This window comes from Podarcis cretensis, assembly GCF_951804945.1.
Source record: "Podarcis cretensis genome assembly, chromosome: 8".
Classification (NCBI taxonomy): Eukaryota; Metazoa; Chordata; class Lepidosauria; order Squamata; family Lacertidae; genus Podarcis; species Podarcis cretensis.
Window position 1 is genome coordinate 30,511,627 of NC_137177.1, and position 19,320 is coordinate 30,530,946.

Consider the following 19,320-nt stretch of genomic DNA (forward strand, 5'->3'; position numbering starts at 1 on the left):
AGAAAACCCCAACAGCTTTTAATTATTATTACATCTGTATTTTGCTCTTTGCCCAAAGCACATTAATTAGCACTATGAACAGGCTGAGATGAAAGTGTAGCTTTCCTTTCATATAAACTGACCTGGAATTCAATGGGAGGGCAGTATTAAAGCATCAAGAAACAGCATCGGGTTTGATTGCTGCACCTCCAGTTAAGAATGGTCCTATGGCAAAGTTCAATTTAATCAAGGCAAAAGAAACCTTGCATAAGAACGTAAGAACCCAAAGGTTCATCTGGTCCAAGGATGGGGAACCTGTGGCCCTTCAGATGTTACTGGACTACAACTCCCATCAACCACCATCACTGAGTAAGTGTTTTGGTTGGGGCTGATGGGAAATGAAGTCCAACAAGCTGGAGAGATGCAAATTTCACATCCCTTTTGTAGTCCATCATCCTATTCCACACAGTGGCCAAATATGTGTCTCTGGGAAGCCCACAAACAAGACATGTAGCCAAGAGCTCTCTCTCCTTTTGCTGCTGCCTAGCAGTTGGCATTTGGAGGCATGCTGCCCCCTCTGAACCTGGAGCATATTCAGCCTGGCTACTAGATGGTCTTCTTGACGAAGAAGCAGGAGGAGGAAGAGTTCTCTCTCCAGCCCAGCTCTGCAGCCAAGGGCTTCCGCTAAACCGCTTACTATATTATCCCAACCAAGTGGGATTAGGGAATGCTCAAAAGGGATCTGTACCGTGTCCGTGAGTGAACCAGTGTCATGGGTGATGTTGACCTCTTCCATGGCCACTGAAGAAGTATTGCCAATGTTCAACAAGAGCGGGTCTGGAATGCAAGGCGTGCCCACTTTGCCCACAATTTGCCCTTGGATGGCTGTTCCCAGGACGGTCCCAAGCACTTCCACTGTCATGCCTGCAGGAAAGGGATGCACAAGCGGTGATTAGGGCTAATAAGTGTGCTGTTGAGCCAGAAATGGCATATGAAAACCTAGCTCGCCCAGCAAGTTTAACTGTCACAAGTTGGCTAAACAAGCCCATTTCTGGTTTAACCCACTTAGCAACGGAGCCTATTTTGCAAAAGGTATTCAGTCATCTCCCAACAGTCTCCTGGGAAGCTATTTCCAAGTCAGCATCTACTTAAAATGGATATTCCCAAATACCCGGTGGGGTGTAGATGTTTGGACCAAGACGACTCAGGCTCAAATCCCCACTTTGACACAAAGATCACCAGATGACCTTGGGCCAGTGACCATTGCTCAGTCTAACCTAACCTACCTCACAGGGTTGTTGGGATGATAAAATAGAGAAGAATTAAGTATGCTGTCTTGAGTTTGGAAGAAATGCAGGAAACAAATATGGTCAATAAATAAATATAGTAAATAAACATGAACAGAATTCAGCCCCTCATTTCCTAGTCAAGAGATAGAATTCCTTCATAATGTAGAAGGAAAATTGGATCCATGAGGAATGTGAACTGCCTCTGAGCCTCAGCCTTTTCTTGCAGTTGCTCAAAAGCACCTCTTGAGTGAGGTTACATTTTGGTCTCGGGTCTAAATATTAAAATTGTTGAAAATAACTCTTCTACATATTAAGAGGTAAAATCTGGACATTACCACTGTAGTGGGAGCAAAGAATTTAATTTTTAATGCTCCCCCATGTGAAAAATTGAGTGGCCTACTTTGTTGCATATTGGAAGATTGCAAGTGAGGTATGTGAATTCCCTCCCCATAACATGCCCCCTACCTTTCTAAGTGGCACAACCAGAGTTCTATTGCCCCAGAGTTCTATTGATCTGGGGCTGTTCTGACTAATGTGCAGAACAGCCTCAGATCAATGCAAATATTTATTTTTGTAATGAGAGGCTGATTTGCATCCATTCCAAGGAGCTTAACAGTGGTGAACTTCCTGAAATTTGGGAGACAGCAGAAGTGTGGGACAAATAGATCACCTGTACAGATATACTGAGAGGAGAGATTTCTGAAAAGCTAATTATTCACAACCCGGGAATCTTAATGTCCAATTTCCATTGAAAAAAAATAATCTTTTGAATGCTCCTGCCCTGCGTTTTCCAAACTGTCCTGCACAATTCATCCACGATCACTAGGCACTGAGCACAAGCTTTGCAAAGGTGTGTTCTTCCTGTCTTAAGTAAACACTCCAAAGTAGACAGGAACAGCCTGAAAAGTCTCTCCCCTTTTCAGCAAGTTGCTTCCACTCAAATGCACACCTTACTGCACATAACAACGATGACGCTCCATCATCAGCAAACGTATAGACCTCCAGCCATAGAAACCAGAGGCACACACCCAAAATTTCAAGCCTCCACATGCAACTGAGCGGGGCATATGAGCAAATTTCATGCTGAAGTCCCAGCAATTCACAGTTAAAACCCAATTAGCTGGGGCAAGAGAGCAGGGGGTGGGGGGAAGAAGTAGACAGACTCTCAAATGAAAGGAGCACAAGCATTTCAACATTCAAGGAAGTGGCTGTTCTTACGGTAGGCAGTGGCGGAATCTCGCTCACTCTGCTCCCTGCTAATGAACATGGTGAGGGCCGAGTACGGAACATGGAAACACTGCAGAGGAGAACAAGCAAATAAGGAAGTCAGACTACACATCGCCTTGTCCAACCTGCAATTACAATATACAAAAGGAGAAGCAAGTGCAAAGTGGATGCTATTTTAGGAGGGTGTGGTGGGAATGGGGTGATGTAGAAGAAGAGTTAAGCAAGGCTTCGGGGCCTGACACGTGCTGATCTTCTTAACCTGAAGAGGATAAACCCCCTACTGGACAGGCCAAGCCCTCAAAATAAGTAGGGTAACTTTGGAGACCGCTCAACCTGCAAAAATAGAGCATAACTCAAAATCTGCCCAACTTCCATTGTCTAGATCTACCAGGATCCCATCTTGTGGCAAGCAGGAACCCCTCCTCCTCCTCCTCAGGCATTTAAATATGAAAACCAGACCAAGAGACACAACAACATGTGGCAAGCACATGCCTAGCTGGAAAAGGCCTTAAATCCTTCAGTGGTACTAGACTAGACTTTTCCCAATTTCAGAAAGTTTTACATCAGCATTTCTCAAACTATCTGATTTGGTGGGCTGGCATCCCCCCCCCCTTGTGTGCCAGGGGCCAGTAGCATATTCGGTTTCTGAAGCACACATCCCCCCCAACCTGCTCTGTGGTGCAGTCACTGCAGACAGGCAGCCAATGGCTCATGGACCTGCTGAGGGCCTGGTGCTTAGAGACAAACAAGACCAACGTACACACACCTTCATACAATGCACACTTGTTCAGTTTTATTATTTAAGATTAGGGCTGGGCGATATTAGCTTTTCAACATCGCAGTGTGTCGCCAGCCGAACATTGTGGTTTGGCGATATACTGTGATGTTGGAAAAAGAAGATGCATTGGCCTTTGCCCAAGAGACACTAGGTGAAACTGCCCCAGCTCTCACCTCGAGAGCCAAATGCAGCTTGTTTGCGCTGCTCAGCTGGGGGAGGGAACGCCCCCTCCCAGCTGAGACAGCCCTGGGGCACTCACACAAGTGGCTAAACCATCAGGTCACTGATGGGGGAGCAGCAACCGCGCTCCCCTCAGGTGAGCAGTTTCACAGAGCCACCACTGGCTTACAGGAGCCAGCACCTTTAACTGCTCAACTGAGGCAAGGCAGCTGCACACTCCTTAGCTGTGCAGTTTAAAGATGCAGAGGGAGCAACAAGCTGTACTGGCGCCTCACCAATACAGCTTGTTCCTCCCTCTCCGTCGTATGAGGGCAGAGTGGGATGGCGATTTCACTCAGTGACATATCGGAGGTGAAACCACTCCCAAGTCCCTCTCCTAGCAGTGCCAACTGAAGGAAGGAACTCTTGCACTCGGGAAGTACATTGCAAGGGCTCTGCCAGGCCTACGTTCCACAAAGCACACTAAGCAGAGAACTGGCAAAGCCACTTTCTGCAGGCATTGGCGATATACGATCAAGTTGCCCCACAGGGAATTCAGTTCCGCAGCTGGTCTGGCCACATGTGGGGTGTGAGCTCAATGAGGTGCAGTTTTGGGGGGGATGGCCTTGTGGGCCAAATCTGGCCTGTGGACTGGAAGTTTCCCACCCTTGCTCAAAAGCAAAATGCAGGCTGTGCACAAGAAGATGAGGGACTCACTGTCACGAGGGTCTGGAAGATGCAGTAGAAGAAGAGATACCACATCACTTGGCCTTGAGAGATGTCGGGCACAAACCATATCAGGAAGTAGGAGATCACAGCAAAAGGAGTGGAGAATATAATCCTGTTGAAAATTATAGCAAGATGAGAAAAACTTGATATAGTTTGGGGTTTGGAGAGAGGAAAAGGAAGAGAAAAAGTACAATTTGATACGAATTAGTCTGGCTTTAAATGCAAGGGACGTAGCACATTGACCACCTCGGCAGAATTTCTATTGGTCTTGACCTAAGAGGGTTTTCACCTTCCTGTTCCTTTCAATGGCTGCTGGGGGCCACAGCAGTTCTCATTACCACGGAGGAGTTAAAGCTGATGTCAGTCGTGAACTTACTAGGCCGCCTTGGAAAAGCCACCAAATCCAAGTCCCTGACCTGAATCATAAAGGATAATTATACCGGCCTACTTTTAGGAAGCAAATACTGACACAATCCTTGGGAAACGCTAAGACAACTGGAAACAAAGCCAAGTATAATTGTCATTCTCTTCACTCTATGGCTGCGGTATGTATCCCTGTGAGCCCCGCCTCATGGTCAGAACCCTTGGTTCAGCTCCAAGGGATTAGATGACCTTCAGATTCAGCTTGCAGTCCTACAAGCTTATAATTCCAGGCTTGTCAGTGCTTGGGCGGGATTGGGTGGGTAGGAGAAGAGAGAGACAGAGAAACAAGAGAGAGAGAGAAGAGGCAAAGTTCCAGAGAGCATAAAGAGCTGAGTAAGGTTTTGTGCAGTGGGGCTTTGATCACACAGTCCCTCTCAATGAGGCAGCAGGAGCAGGCCTGCTGAGCTTTAGAACCTGTTGTGAGCAACAAAGCAGATATTTGGCAAGAAGGTCCGTCTGCTTCAGGAGGAGCTAAGCATTTTGCAGGACTGGAAGGGAGGCAGGGGAAGTCTACATGCTGTGCGTGTGAGGCGAGGAAAGCGAAACCAAAGAACTAAAGTGCCACCTTCTCCACCCAAAGAGAGGAATTCACTACCTCCCTCACTCAGAAAAGAGAAGTGAACTGGCTTTCTTTGTGTATCTACTTTCCATGCAGAACCACATCATAAGACAGACTTTTAAACAGCCACTTGGCCATCCAGTGACAAAGAATTAGGTGTAGGTCGCTGGCCTATTGTAAGCCACAGAAAACCAGCATAAATAAGTGTGGCTTGAAAGGCCAAATATTTCTGCAAGCTAGTCAACTCAGGTGGGTTTATTTCCACAAGATACACATTTCACAGAAGGAAAACTGACAATGCTCAGAATTCCTCCCCCAAACAAGCTAAAGATCTGCATACCCCCCAGAACAAATAAAAACCCAGGGGAGAAATGCAGGCGGCATGCTGGAAAGCAGTGGCGTATCCTGCAACATAGGCAACTTGGGCTACAGCTTTCGCCCTTAACTGGAAACCTAGTTCTTTATCATTCAACGCCTCTTGTGTCACTGGTCCTCCAGGAAACCAGAATGCGTTGCTGTATGCACATTCTCTGTATCAAGGATACGTTATCAACAGGACAGAGGAGTACATAGAGACTGAGGGCGGGGATTGGGGTGAAGAGACAAAGGGGAAGGTATCCATTTATTCCCTAGGAGAGAAACTGCTAAATCCTTTTACAGGAAAGGACCTGGTGAACGTAAGAAAAGCCAGCTAGATCAAGCCAGTAATTGAGCATCCCAGTCTCACAGGTATCTGCAGGAAGCAAGCCAGCCAGCCAGATCCGAGATCAACAACCCCTCTCCTCTGCCGTGGTTTTCAGCAACTGGTATTCAGAGGCACAGTGCCTCCGACAGGGGAGGAAGAACTGCATTCCTCCTAAGTGAAGTTGGCCTAATGCTTGTCAACTTTTCCCAGCTCTTCCAATCTAATAAGCATGGAGAATAGGGATCCAACCAAGCAAAGCTCCCCCCTCGACACATAGGCAGAGGCTAACATGAGAAGAGTGGATGCTCAATCCAGGTGGGGTTGGGTTGGGGGAGGACTGGCTGGCTCATTCTTGCCTTTCACCTGCTAGCTAATGCACAGAGGCAAAAATCAAAAGTGGCACCGGGTTACACACATGTACACACCCTTTGATACCTAAACCCAAGCTTCCCAAGAGAGATCTAGAAGACACAACCTATAATGGGACTGTGCTCTGGCATAGGCCTCATTAAAATGAAGAGGAGCCTTGCAAGAACACATTTACTGTTCTCTTGGTGCAGTTCTCATTCGGTTCAATAAGCCTTTGTGTAGGACTTCTCTGTGGATTGTACACACCAGAAATGTGTGTACTGTCATTTGGACTTTCTGCATTCTCAAAACCTCCAGCTTGTAGGCTAACCTTGGCCCTCCAGGGGGTCTGAGAGGCAACTTTCCCCAGAAAACGCCCACCCATTCTTCAACTGACCTCAGTTATCTGATGGGCAGGAGGGGGAGGATAAATCCTGTGCTGGCTGTGCATGAATGTTTCTCATGCAGGAACATAGCAGTATAGCTGAAATGAGCAAGATTCCATACAAACCCCTTCCTGATTCAGGGATGGATTTGAATGGAAACAAGTTTTAGCAGTGCCTTGAAAGGGGCTTTGAAGTCCCAACTTCAGCACTTCAAAGCTCTTTGCACTTGATGTCATTGTGATGCCATGTGACTGACAGCTAGGGGTCTGTGCCCACCAGTCTTGTTTCACATGGATTGTAAGGACTATGTGGGGCAGGAACTGCTCCACTGTGAATGAGTGCAAGGGTAAGAAGAGCTATTGTGGAGAGCAAGTCTGAATTAGTTTTTCTTTTCTTTTTTAAAAAAGGTTTCTGTGTGCATATTATGTGGGCATAATCATAATAATAAGCAGGCATGGGCGATCCTGGTAGTATTCTTAGGAATCTCATTTCTCTTTTGAGGGCTGTAGCCATGTGGCCGAAAATTAAATTCATCCCTCAGGGTGTGTGCAAGACTACTTTTCTCCATCTGGCAAGGGAGGCAGATGGAAGAGAGAGAGAAATTATTTTAATATGACTCATGGGCATTTTGCCCCACAGCACGCCAATTCCCATGACGCGGAAAGGAAAGGTGACGTGTGTAGGACACTAACACAGTCACAAGCGTCCTGATATTCTGAACTGTTTCTAGATACTCAGTATTTGCGTAGACTTCCTCTTGCCCCTGGGCTTAAAAAAAAAATCCCCATAAACTCTACATAGCTTGATAGTGGTGCGGAAAGTGGAGGAGCGTCCACAGCCTACAGTGGGGATGCCCTTGTGGAGATCCCCTTGTAAAACACCTTTTTAGCAAGAATGACTGCTACAGAGTTCAAGACCGGACGGCCAGCTTCATCCGTTTCCTCCTCTCCAACCCATTCTAAGAGTGACAGAGTCTCCCAGCAATTTGACTTCTAGTAACCCCCACCCGCTGATCCGCAGAGATATATGAAACAGGCTAGACAGGCACACACCCTGGCTCTCCATTGGCTGAGCTCGATGGTGTGTTCCACTGCAATCTCTTCTCCTTCCCCGCCCACCGGCTTTAACCGTTTCCTCTGCCATGTGTGAAATAGCTTCCTTCCACACACATTGCTCTTGGGGAAAGGGAAAGAGTTTGATTTTCAGCTCGGCTTCAAATCAGAATGGAAAGTGTGAGGCGGGGGCGGGAGGGGGAGAGGAGATACTAATTTTTTAAAAAATTAAAAGCAGATTTTTCAAAAGTAAGCCTTGCTTCCATGTTGAAGTTTTTAAAAGCAAAATTTTCGCTGTATTATTATTAGTGTTTTATTTATCATTATTAAGATTTATTAAATTTCTATACCAACCTTCATCCTAGGAGCACAGGGCAGTTTACAATGTAAAAAACACAAAGATACATAACATAGTAACAAGCAATAATAATACCGCCCAATATTATTATTGAGTAGTAAAACCCTGGCTCAGTTTTCATGAAATGCTGTGCTAAACCACAGCTTAGCACAAATGAGCAAGTTTCCCAAGCAAAGATCGCAGCCACAGTGCTTCTGCTGCTGCTACCAGAACCAAACTGGGGCCAGACAAACCATGAGCTGTAACCATGGTTTGTTCTTGGTTTACCACTTGTACAGAGAAGTCCTCAATCACCTACCACAGAACCCCTGCAAATCTTAATGGGGCACCTTCTAGGGTCCTCACAGTCATTGTCTGCAAATTGAGCGTGTGTTCCAGAAACACCCACCCACACCTGTGTTTCTCCTTGTGGCTACTTCTTGCAGAGGGAAGACACCCAAAAGCCACTGCAGAGAACATGCTAAAGATGTTGTGGGCAATATTAGAATAAGGCTACAAGCCTTTGCATGCTAAGCCCCATCAAAGACAGTGGGACTTACTTCAAAGGAGATGTGGACAGGATTGCATCGCAGGAGCGAGCCCTGTTCCCTGCAAGCCTGACTGGAGAGACGTGCGATGGAGAGGGAGCCAATTTTAGAGAGAAGCAATCCGACTCAGGTTGATAAGGACATGACCTCATAAGCCATCTGCTCAGCCCACTTACCACATCAGAAATCACTAAACTTAACTGCTCTCTGACATGTTGCTATTCTGGACTTTCAATACTGTATTTGCAACTCACCATCCGAGATGCAAAAGTGAGGGAGAAGCACTGGTGCTATGGAAGCTATTAAGCAGACTCGCACAAACTTCAACTCAACTGCAGGAAGCCTTGCCCAGAAATATCTCAGCTGCAATAAATTGCCCGGCAAGTTATTACTAAAATAGGTTTAAAAGAATCAGATCTAGCTTAACAATGGCCTAGACAATGTCACAGCTAGGGTGTTCTGCTTTCTGTTCTGCAATGGGCCCACTTACAAAAGATTTCCATGAGATCATGTACAGGTGAAGAAGTCACATTTGTTTCTACATATTCGTTAACACATTCCAGACACTACTGACACCCTTTTGTCTTTGTGAGTCATATTTACTAATGCCAACAAAGGTATCTGGCTGAGCCACTTTCCTAACTGCAGAATTTTTTTTGCTTCCCAAGAATAAACTAGTCCCCTACTCCCAACAAATTTAATTAGCCCCCACCCACTTCCTGCTGACATCCTGGCCAGCATTTTATTAGCATATATTATATACCGCTAACACGGGGAGCCTGGGCACTCCAGAGTATGTTGGGGTATAAATCCTATTACAGTCATACCTCAGCTCCCAAACGCCTTGGGAGTCAAACGTTCTGGCTCCCAAACGATCAAAAACCAAAAGGGAGTGTTCCAGTTTTCGAACGTTCTTTCGGAACCCGAACATCCAATGGGGCTTCCAATTGGTTGCAGGAGCTTCCTGCAGCCAATCAGAAGCCCTGATTTGGAAGTTGAATGGACTTCCGGAACGGATTCTGTTTGACTTCCGAGGTACGACTGTATTCCATCGCTGTGAAACAGTATATCAATGGCTAACTGCTTCTCCAATAGCCAATCCCTATACAGCGAAAACAGAAGTACCCTCCCCACAGATGGCATACTTCGGGGAGTGGGGGGTGGGAATAGACATATGGACCCTAAGGCCTGCAGAAGTACCAAAACCACCACCACAAGGACAACCCAGAGAACAACCCAATAAGCAGTGAGCAGAAAGCTGACCCAGAAAATGAGGAGGCGAAGCGGGGAAGGGGATAGGAGATGGGAATGAAATGGTGAGGCATCTAATCATAAGCTTGCATTTTTTATATGTTTAATCAGGGCTTGTATTTTAAGAATGAGCTTAAAAATGTTCTGTTTCATGCCAAGCAGAAGACCAGTTGCCTAAAAACCTTGGCAAGATGTTTTTCTCCTAGACAAGGGGGCCCCCTGATTTATAGCAGAAAACAATTCTCAAAGTCGTAAAAAGGGAATTACAGGCTGAGAGCCAAGGTTACACTGACCCTACAAATTAAGGGTGGATAAATAGTAAAATGAGCCATATCTTCTTCCTAAGGTTAAAAAGGTCAAGAGCAGTGAAAAAGCAACTGGTCTGGCTGGCAGAAACAGAACATTTTTGGGAAGTCTTTTCTAAAGCTGTTTCTTAAACTAAGATCCTTTTAAGATTTCTTTTCCTTTTAAAAAGTTATTTATGTATTAAATATATTAGTTTAAATATAATTATGCAAAGGATTTAAGAAATGCTAGATTCTTATTTCATATAGTTGTAAGAGTTGTAACTATCCTGAAATTAAGTCTGCCACCAGCCAAGCCCCTTGTCAGACAGGAGACGCCATCAAGCACTCCTGATATATGGTTGTCAGGCCTTTTGTTTAGAAACCTTCAAATGAAGGAGATCTCTCAATGTTGATGTGAACTCAAAATCCTTGACATATGCTTAAGATAAAAATTCAAGATTAATCATCTGTTTTGGAAGGCAATAGGGCAAGGAGGGCAAGAGGTGAGCTGGTAATTAAGATTCCTTGTTGAGACACATGTAAGATATATTATTACTTATTTGTCATTTATAGATAGAAGAATATATAGCTTTTTGATTTCCATAAAAGGGCGAGAGGAAATGGGTGTATCTTTTGCGATTGGTTCTAGCAAACAGCCAATAGGAATTTCAACCAGGCTGATTGGACAGAGGCAGCCACAGGAGGAGCAAGGGGGCTGGATTAAGGAAATATAAGTGCTGACCAGAATGGCAAGAGGCCAGGCCAGAGCTTGGTAACCATATACCACTGTGCCTCATATTTATTTGTCTGACAAATAAATTACTATTTTAATTTCTCTATTGCTGCGTTGAATATTTCATTCCAGCTAAGCGTTAACCACAAGCAGGGTGCTACAATGGAATTACATGAAAGGGGGCCCAGTTCACTGCCAGGTACCCTGACAGGTACACTGACAGGTATCCACACAGCAACATTTTGTTGTAGGCCCCTCCAGTCTATGTGAGACGCCAACAGGAGTTTTTTCTGGCTTCTGACTGGCCTTTCCTGGACTGAACCCAAATAGCATCATTGCATGCTGGCTGGGCAGACACCCGCCCTTTATTCCAGTCCTGGAACCTCAGCAAAGACAAGAGCAGTGGGGGAGGGATATTTTGGGCCTGGGTTTAAGGCCAACAGAAGCAAAACAAAAAGCACCAAGTTGCACCAGCAAATTTAAGAACCCCAAAGGGTGGGGTGGAGAGTATAATCATGCCCTACCAAGGAAAGGCATATCTAATTTCTCCCTGGGCAGCTCCTCCCCGCCCAACCCTTTTTCATATGTTATCCACCGTTAGGCCCTTCAGCCAGTGAGCAATGCAATCCTAGTAACAGATGCAAATGCTTCCCAGATTCAGAGGCTGCCACTATACCTCAGCCATAACTAGCTATTGCTGGCTGTCAGCCGAAAGAGGATTGGGAGAGTTCAGACACAAGCAGCTGTCTCCTAGGATGCTTTTCCTTATAAATCCCAGGGTGCTAGTTAGCCCTTTTTTATTTATTTTGCTGCAACTTTGATTTATCAAGAAGTTCCACTTTATCCATAGGAATCTGAATAGCCACAATGGTTTCTGGTCCTACTGCAAGTTCTAATTTAAGCACATTTCCACCCTCCAGACAACCTCTCTCTTCCCTAATTTCTCCAAGTACTGAAAACAGGCCTGTTAGGAAAGAGGTGGCAGCACTCTCCTAGTCCTCAAGGGAGAAAAGGCTGCTGTTTGCCCAGGCACCAAAAGCTTTCCAGTCATTAACACTCTCCAGTACTAGATGGAAAAAGCTGTGGTTCGAAGGTTCTATCTCCACGAAGAGCTGCAACCCTGCCTGACAGGGAGCCTCTGACTATCAGTGATGACAGTATTATTAAAAGGATCTGTTCCCCAGTTTTCACCTATACCAGGGGTCGGAAACCTCTGGCCTGGGAGCCAGATGTAGCCCTCCAGACTTAGCTATCTGGCCCTCAGGACGTTCATCACACCCCTCACTGCCCCTGCATTGCACCATTTGGCTGCAATGTGTTCTTGCACTGAGGGACTGCCTCTTGCTTGCCTCAGGAGTGTCCCCTACACAGGAGACTAAGCCAAGGGGGCGCAAAATTGAGAAGATATACGAGAAGATTGCCAAATTTTGGCTTCACATGGGGAGCCGTATTATGAAAGATCTGCCCCGAGACAGGCCCCCACTCCATTCACAAATGCATGTGCTCCTCAACATAGTGTCAAGCAGTATGCACTGACTAGCTCTACGAATCCCAAATTTCAGCAAAAACCAGCTTACCAGGGCATCAGGCGTCCAAGGCGACTCCATGTTGTTTTGCTGATGAAGAAACCCACCAGTGGATCAGTAATGGCATCCCATGCGCGGCCCACAAAAAGGATGATGGATGCATAGAAAGGGTCCAGCTATGCGGGAGAGGAAGAGATCCAATTCAGGTCGAGCAGCTTAAGACTGAAGGTGTGGAAGCACGTGAGTACAAGGTGAGGTTCCATCAGTTATGCTTTTCCAAGTGCACCACTTGTCTTTGTCATCTCAGGTGGTCTTTGTCTGCCCCCACTTAGCTTGAACAACTTGTGACCTGCCACACATTACAGAAGCTCAGCAGGCAGGGAGAGAGGGCACCATAACACAAAGACCAGCAGCTGCAAAGTGCAGCCTGTCAGGTGCTTGGAAAAACCTTCAGGCAGGCATCCAAAAATTGGAGGGTTTTCAAGCCCCAGGTGGCTAGTAGGGCACATTTTCCTTGGAAAAGGAACTTGCATCATGAAATGCTACTCCAGCGAACAACGTAATTTACACAGGAATATAGAAAGCTGCCTTATACCGAGTCAGGACATAGATCCATCTAGCTCAATATTGTCTATTCTGACGGACAGTGGCTCCCAGGGTATTTAGACAGGAAGTCTTTCTCAGCCCTACCTGCCAGGGATTGAACCTGCGACTTTCTGCATACAATGCAGATGCTGCATCACTAAGCTATGGACCTTCTTCCACTGACAGAACTCTACCGCTCTCTTCTGCTATATTGTTAGCTACAGTATATCCAAAGGTAGCCTTCATGCAAGTGCCTGTCAGGCATAACAACAACCCTTCTCCTGCCAACTTTCTGTTTCAATTTGCAGGTTACTCAGTGGAGTGCTGCATTCCATCACCTTTGGGCCACCCCTCAAAAAGCAAACATACAAGCTGGTCAGACTTACCTGAGCCACATCCAACAAGTAAATCTGCAGAAAGAAGCCCAAGGCGCAGCCAGTGATCTGGTAGGGCGCTCCACCAATGGCATAACACACTTTGCTGCATATTGATAGCTTTCCTTTGCTTTCTCTCTGGAAAATAGAGGACAGGACGGACTAAATTAGCCACCATCATTCCTGGGCATATTCAGCTTCTTATGGGAACAGCATGGCAACCTAACAACTTTGCAACTAGTTGAGGTTGTGTGTGGTTTTTAAAATCACTTTCTTGCATTTATCAGTCCAGAGCCTTGAATGACTTTCAAGCAATGTGTCATATCTGGTTGTATTAGCTCAAGGCATATTTGAGCAGACAGCTTTACTACTCCCCACTCTTACTAGCAAAGATTTACATTGCTCACTCAACATTTGCAAACAGCTCTGCCTCAAGTGGACAATGGAGTTGCCTCAAGGACGGACAACAGAAGTTGCCCAGATTGGGTGTGTTGCTTGTGTGTGCGTGGCAATGCATTCCACACCACAACACTAATTTCCTGCTAACCACGTAAAACTCCCCCTGTCTTTTTGTTCCCTGTCTATTCAGGGGGTGGGGTGAAATGTTTATTTTATACATCATTTACAGGCTGCAGAATATTTACTTTTAATAAGCTCATCAAGGCATACAAATCTATGGCCATGACAAGCCTACTTCTTAAACAAGTAATAATTTCAGAACCGACCAATTTCCTAGTGGTGCAGCAATAGCATCATCATTCATTCATTAAAATGCTAGCACATTTGCAAAGCTAAGCAGGGTCTGGTATGATTTCAAATTGGATGGGGGAATGCATGTTGAAATTCCTGCATTGCAGGGGCTTGGACTAGATGACTTTCAGGGTCCCTTCCCATTCTATGATTCTATGACCACTGCTTCCCCACTGCTAGCCTATATCTGGTTCTCTTACTGTTGGGGTGACTGAAGCCCGGCAACATCTGGGGAGTCACAGTTTAGCCTTCCCAACTGCCAGTGGCTCTCCAGGGTTTCAGAGGGGAGTCTTTGCCAGCCCTACCAGGCAATACTTGGGATTACCTGGAACCCTTTGTACAGAAAGCAGGTGCTTTCTCTATGCAGCAGCCCTCCCCAGAGGTAGAGCAGTGGACTTGGAAGACTACCTGCTGAACTTTGGCCAGTCACAGTCTTTCAGACTAAGCCTACCTCACAGGGTTTTTATGCAGACCCAGACCAGTTATGCTACCCCAAGCCTTTTGGAAGACTGAATAACCCTACCCCACACCCAATCAGCAGCAGCAGCAGCAGTCCCAAGTAAGGCTGTGTACAGTGGTACCTCTAGTTACAAACTTAATTCTTTCGGAGGTCCATTCTTAACCTGACACTGTTCTTAACTAGAGGCGTGCCATCGCTAATGGGGCCTCTTGCTGCTGCTGCACCGCCAGCACACGATTTCCATTCTCATCCTGGGGCAAAGTTCTCGACTCGATGTAACTCTTCCAAGTTAGCGGAGTTTGTAACCTGAGGTGTTTGTAACTCGAGGTACCACTGTACACACTATTGCCTATAAAGCACAATCAAATCACATTCTTTCCTTCAAGGAATCCTGGGCACAATGGCTTACCCCTCACAGTGTTACCATTCCCAGCAACCCTTAGTGAAATGCAGTACCCAGAATTCCTTGAGAAAAAGAATGAGCTTTGAATGTAGAGTGTGTACGCAGCTTTAAAGGTACAATCCAGAGAGATCCATCATGTTTGCTCCCTCCCTTTCTCAAGAATCAGGGTCTTACAGTTAATCACACACACACACAATATCTACTCAGAAGGAAGATGCATTGAGTTCATGGGGTTTACTCCTATGGAATTTGGGATAGGTGTGCAGCCTTAAACCTTCTGAATATCACAGAAGGGATCAGATATGTACCTGCTACAGTTCAGTCTGTGGTCAGATAATGCAATAGTACTCTAACCAGTTACATGAAGTACTTAAAGATATTTTTAAAAACCCACATAAAATGGGTTCTCTTCTCCATGAAGCATCTGATGACACACACTCTGCAGGTGCTGGCTGTCTAAACCAAAACTCCCACCATAAATATATAGTATTTAGCCATATGAACCTTTTCTGGAGAGAAGCACCACTTTGTTTCCATCATAAGTACCACCTGCGATCCAAGTCCCCATTTCCTGGCGGTGGTGCTCTCTTTAAGGCTGCACTCCTAAAATGCACTTCCTTCCATGAAAGTAAGCCCCATTGATCTCCATATACTTCTGAGAATATATGTATAGGTTTGCACTACAATTGTTTTTAATCACTACATTGCACTGTACAGCTGGGATGGGGAAACTGTGGCCCTCCAGATGTTGCTGAACTCCCACCATTCCTCATCACTGGCTGGGGCTGATGTGAACTGGAGTCCAACAACACAAGTTCCCTCTGCTTGCTTCAGAGCACTGAAAAGCCATGGGCTCCCTCAGAAAAGCTTCAGAGCAGCCCCATAAAGCAGGCCAGTATTACTATCACCATTTTTCAGATGGAGACACAGCTGAGATACAGATGGCAACCCACAAAAGCCTACCTACTGAATCTATGGCGGAAGTGAGATTCGAATTGGTGGGCAGGGAAGACACAAACACACATTTCCTGCCTTACTCTTTCAGTAAGATTATTCAGCATAAGCTCCACGTGGCTGCCTGGCAATGCAACTGCTCCATCTATCTATACAGTAAACTCGGAAGCAGGAAAGAAGAACAATGTGTACAGCTCCCTGGATCCACTGGACCGTATTTAATCTAGAAGATTAACAAAGGGGGATTGGTTTACAGATAACTTCTCTAGAAAGCAGCAAAACCAACTGCTTTGAATGGAGCCTGTGGACTAACACAAGCCTAATTCTGCAAAGCAATCCAGCTGCCAAGTTTAGCGGCACAGCTGCATTCGCAGGGAGAACAGCTGGGGCAGCTCCCCACCCCCCCAAGCCCCGGAATTGGCAATTGGAAAGGGAGAGGCCCTGAAAGAGACACGTACCTCAACGGCACTGGTGTACACTTTCCCCAGGAGGCGGGCTCCATCAATAGCGCCCTGTGGGAAGTTATGAGCTACTCTCACCCCATGCAGCACAGTACAAGGGGCTGCTGTAACAATGAGTCTCCAAAGCCTTTGCAAGGAGTAAGGTCTGGACTTTCCACTATCAGAAGCCAATCCTGATACTAATTCAACAACACGCAACCTTGAGCAAGGCATCTCTGTGCTTCTCGCCTTTCCCTTCTGTTGCAAGGAGTCAACATCTTCAGTAAGAATGTTGCAACTAACACGGGAAGAAGCCTGCAAAGCATTTCATGGGGTGGGGGATGCTTTTGCTCCCATCAGCTGTGTGGCAGGCTCCATAGACTTGCTCCTCAGGAGCACTTTAAAATGGCAAGAATCCCACCACCCCTTTTAATAACTCTGACCTATGTTGAGTGATAATATTGCTAACTCTGAAGCAACCACACATGCTCTTGTAGCATATTGACTTTTTGCAATTCGAGTTTGAATGAATGGACCTTCAAATCTTATGGGGGGGGGGGAACAGACACACTGCAAAATAGCACCCCTGCTTTATACAAGAGGCTGGTCCCGTTCAAGAAGTGTTGTGTTTCTCTGCTTTTAACCCAGGGTTCGCTGAAAGTCATTGTCTCTAATCCTAGTAATGCAGTTCATGTGCTGGTCCAAACCCCTTAAATTACACTCCTCCTTACGTCATTCATTCACACAAGAACCTACTTGGGTAGGTGAAATTTCCACACACATTTTGCACCCATTCAACATACTGCAAACTGTTCAACGATACCCTTTCGAGTCCTGGAATAAGGATCAATACCATTTACTATCAGTACTGGCAGTTTTTATTTAGTGCCCAGGGCTATTATCTTTTGACCAGCTTTCTCTCATCTCTGCCCCAGATTCTCTAGAGTCTTCAAGAGTCATGAGGAAGCCAACAGGTCAAAATCCCACCTTGGAAGTCATGGTTAGAACTCAAGAAGAGTCCTTCTGGATCAGGTCAGTGGCCCATTTAGTCCAGAATCCTGTTCTCAGGGACCAACCAGATGGAAAGCCAAGACCAGAGTCCAGCAGCAAAACTCTCCCCACTTGTGATTCTCAGTCTTCAGAGGAATATTGCCTCTGACAGTGGGGGAGAAGGAACATAGCCTTTTCCTCCAAAGTTTAGACTCTAAACTTTAGAGTTAAAAACTAGACATACACACACACACACCCTTTCCACATAGTTTAGCTCACAAAATCAAATGTAATAAGTTTGTACATTAGTTCCGACACCCTATAAATCAATTATTACTTTATGCTCCCTATCCTCTTTACTTCCACCTGGACCTCCCACTCCGCTATGTATATGTTTTAAATGCGTATGAGAAAGCGGGAACAAGTCTGATTTTTCTAGTTGCCAGGAAGTTAAAACAGCGCGAGCGACCCCCACCCATCGAGCGTAAAGAGAACGCTGCGCCTTTAAGGAAAGTTTGCCCTTGTCTCTAATGAATGAACTTGAACGGCTTAGAGGCCTTTGGAGCCGATTTACTACCACTCGAAGGTTGTGGGGGAAGAAAGGCAGGGGGCGCAGGACCCCTCGCGCGGCAGGTGGTGCGAGACTTCGCAGCGTCCCGCGCAGAGAGCTCAGCCCAGACTAAGAGCCCCGGCGCCTCCCGAAAAAAGCCAGCCCGGACAAAGCGCCTCCAACCCGCCACAGTCCTCATCCGAGATGTGGGCCGTTCCCCTCCTCTCATCTGGACGGATAAACCTTATAAGGAGTCCTCCCGTCACCACCCCCACGCCCCAAGCCCGACGGGATTCGGATCTGCCACATCGCTTTGACGCCACGATCCGCATCCCGGCGTTGGGGCGAATCGCAGGATCTATAGTCCGGTTTCTGCTCCAAAGCCTCTCTCTTGCACACACAATGCATGGCCCTTTGAAGAAGAAGAAACTCCCAAAGGCCATCCGGATCCACTCACGTGGCAGCCCCGGTCTTCCTAGCCATGGCTCCTCGGGAGTAACGCCCGATGGAACTCCCCTCCTCCCGAGCCCAGCGAGCGAGGATCGCGGCTTCAAATCCCTTGGGGATTTCTAAACTCCCGCCCCGGCCCGACCTCCCAAAGGGGACCCCCCCTCACATTTTTCCTTAAGTACCTTGGGACGTATCAGTTCCTCTTGCTTCAAGATACTTTGCTGCAAAAGACCCGCAGTTGCAACGCTCTCCGCTCCTTCTCCTTTGGCCATTTGGCAAAAAGAAAAAGAAAAAAACCAACCCCAAACCCTGACCCGATCCCCTTCACTGGTCTTTCCTTCTTTGCTTGCTTCCTTCGCTTTTTTCTTCTCCTTGTTGCTCGATTGGTTGCTCTTCGCTTTGCCTTTTCGCAGGTGAAAGTACCCCGTCGACAAAGCAGAACCACGTATTTGATGGCCAGATAAGCGCGCTCGCCAGAACTGAGCGGCGTGGCGTTTCCTTTCGCTTTTCCCAAGGCGAAGGTCCCGCTCGAAGCCGCCCAAAAGTGAGTGAATGAATGAACGGCTCGAGGCGGATTGAATTTCATTCGCACGCTTGCGGGCGGAGCCCCGCCCTCTTACTCGTGAGACACGCCCCCTCCCCTCGCCCCAGGGCTGGTGGGTGGGGGCTGGCAGCTGCCCAGCGCACACCCACCAGCCTGATCCTCTTTTGCTCCTGTGCCCATAATTGGAGGCGCCACCCAATATAACGCGAGAGCCAATCAGCGGCTGCGCCGGCGCAAACACCCCCAATTTACCCATCGCCTTCTGCTTGCCTGCTCCTCGCCGAAGCAGACAATTCCGGCTCCTAAGTTTAGCCCCTCCACCTGCCTGCCGTTTTTACATTGTGATCACGGCTTTCCGAAGTCCCTGAGACATTATTCTTAAACTGATCTAATCCCAGTTACAGATAGGTAGCCGTGTTGGTCTGCCATAGTCAAAACAAAAAAAATTCCTTCCAGTAGCACCTTAAAGACCAACTAAGTCAGTTCTTGGTATGAGCTTTCGTGTGCATGCACACTTCTTCAGA

General features: G+C 46.7%; 1 protein-coding gene across 1 annotated transcript in view; it reads right to left on the bottom strand.

The window, feature by feature from the left end:
- Positions 1-18,817, bottom strand: part of MFSD2A (MFSD2 lysolipid transporter A, lysophospholipid) — a 35,571-nt gene extending 16,754 nt beyond the window's left edge. The window contains exons 1-6 of the mRNA XM_079988194.1: positions 18,435-18,817; positions 13,268-13,393; positions 12,348-12,472; positions 4,150-4,273; positions 2,487-2,565; positions 728-903 (exon numbers count right to left, since the gene is read on the bottom strand). Of these exons, the coding sequence (XP_079844320.1) occupies positions 728-903; positions 2,487-2,565; positions 4,150-4,273; positions 12,348-12,472; positions 13,268-13,393; positions 18,435-18,524 (720 nt within the window). The 5' untranslated portion in view covers positions 18,525-18,817. The remainder of the gene's footprint in view (positions 1-727; positions 904-2,486; positions 2,566-4,149; positions 4,274-12,347; positions 12,473-13,267; positions 13,394-18,434) is intronic.
- Positions 18,818-19,320: the final 503 nt, after the last annotated feature.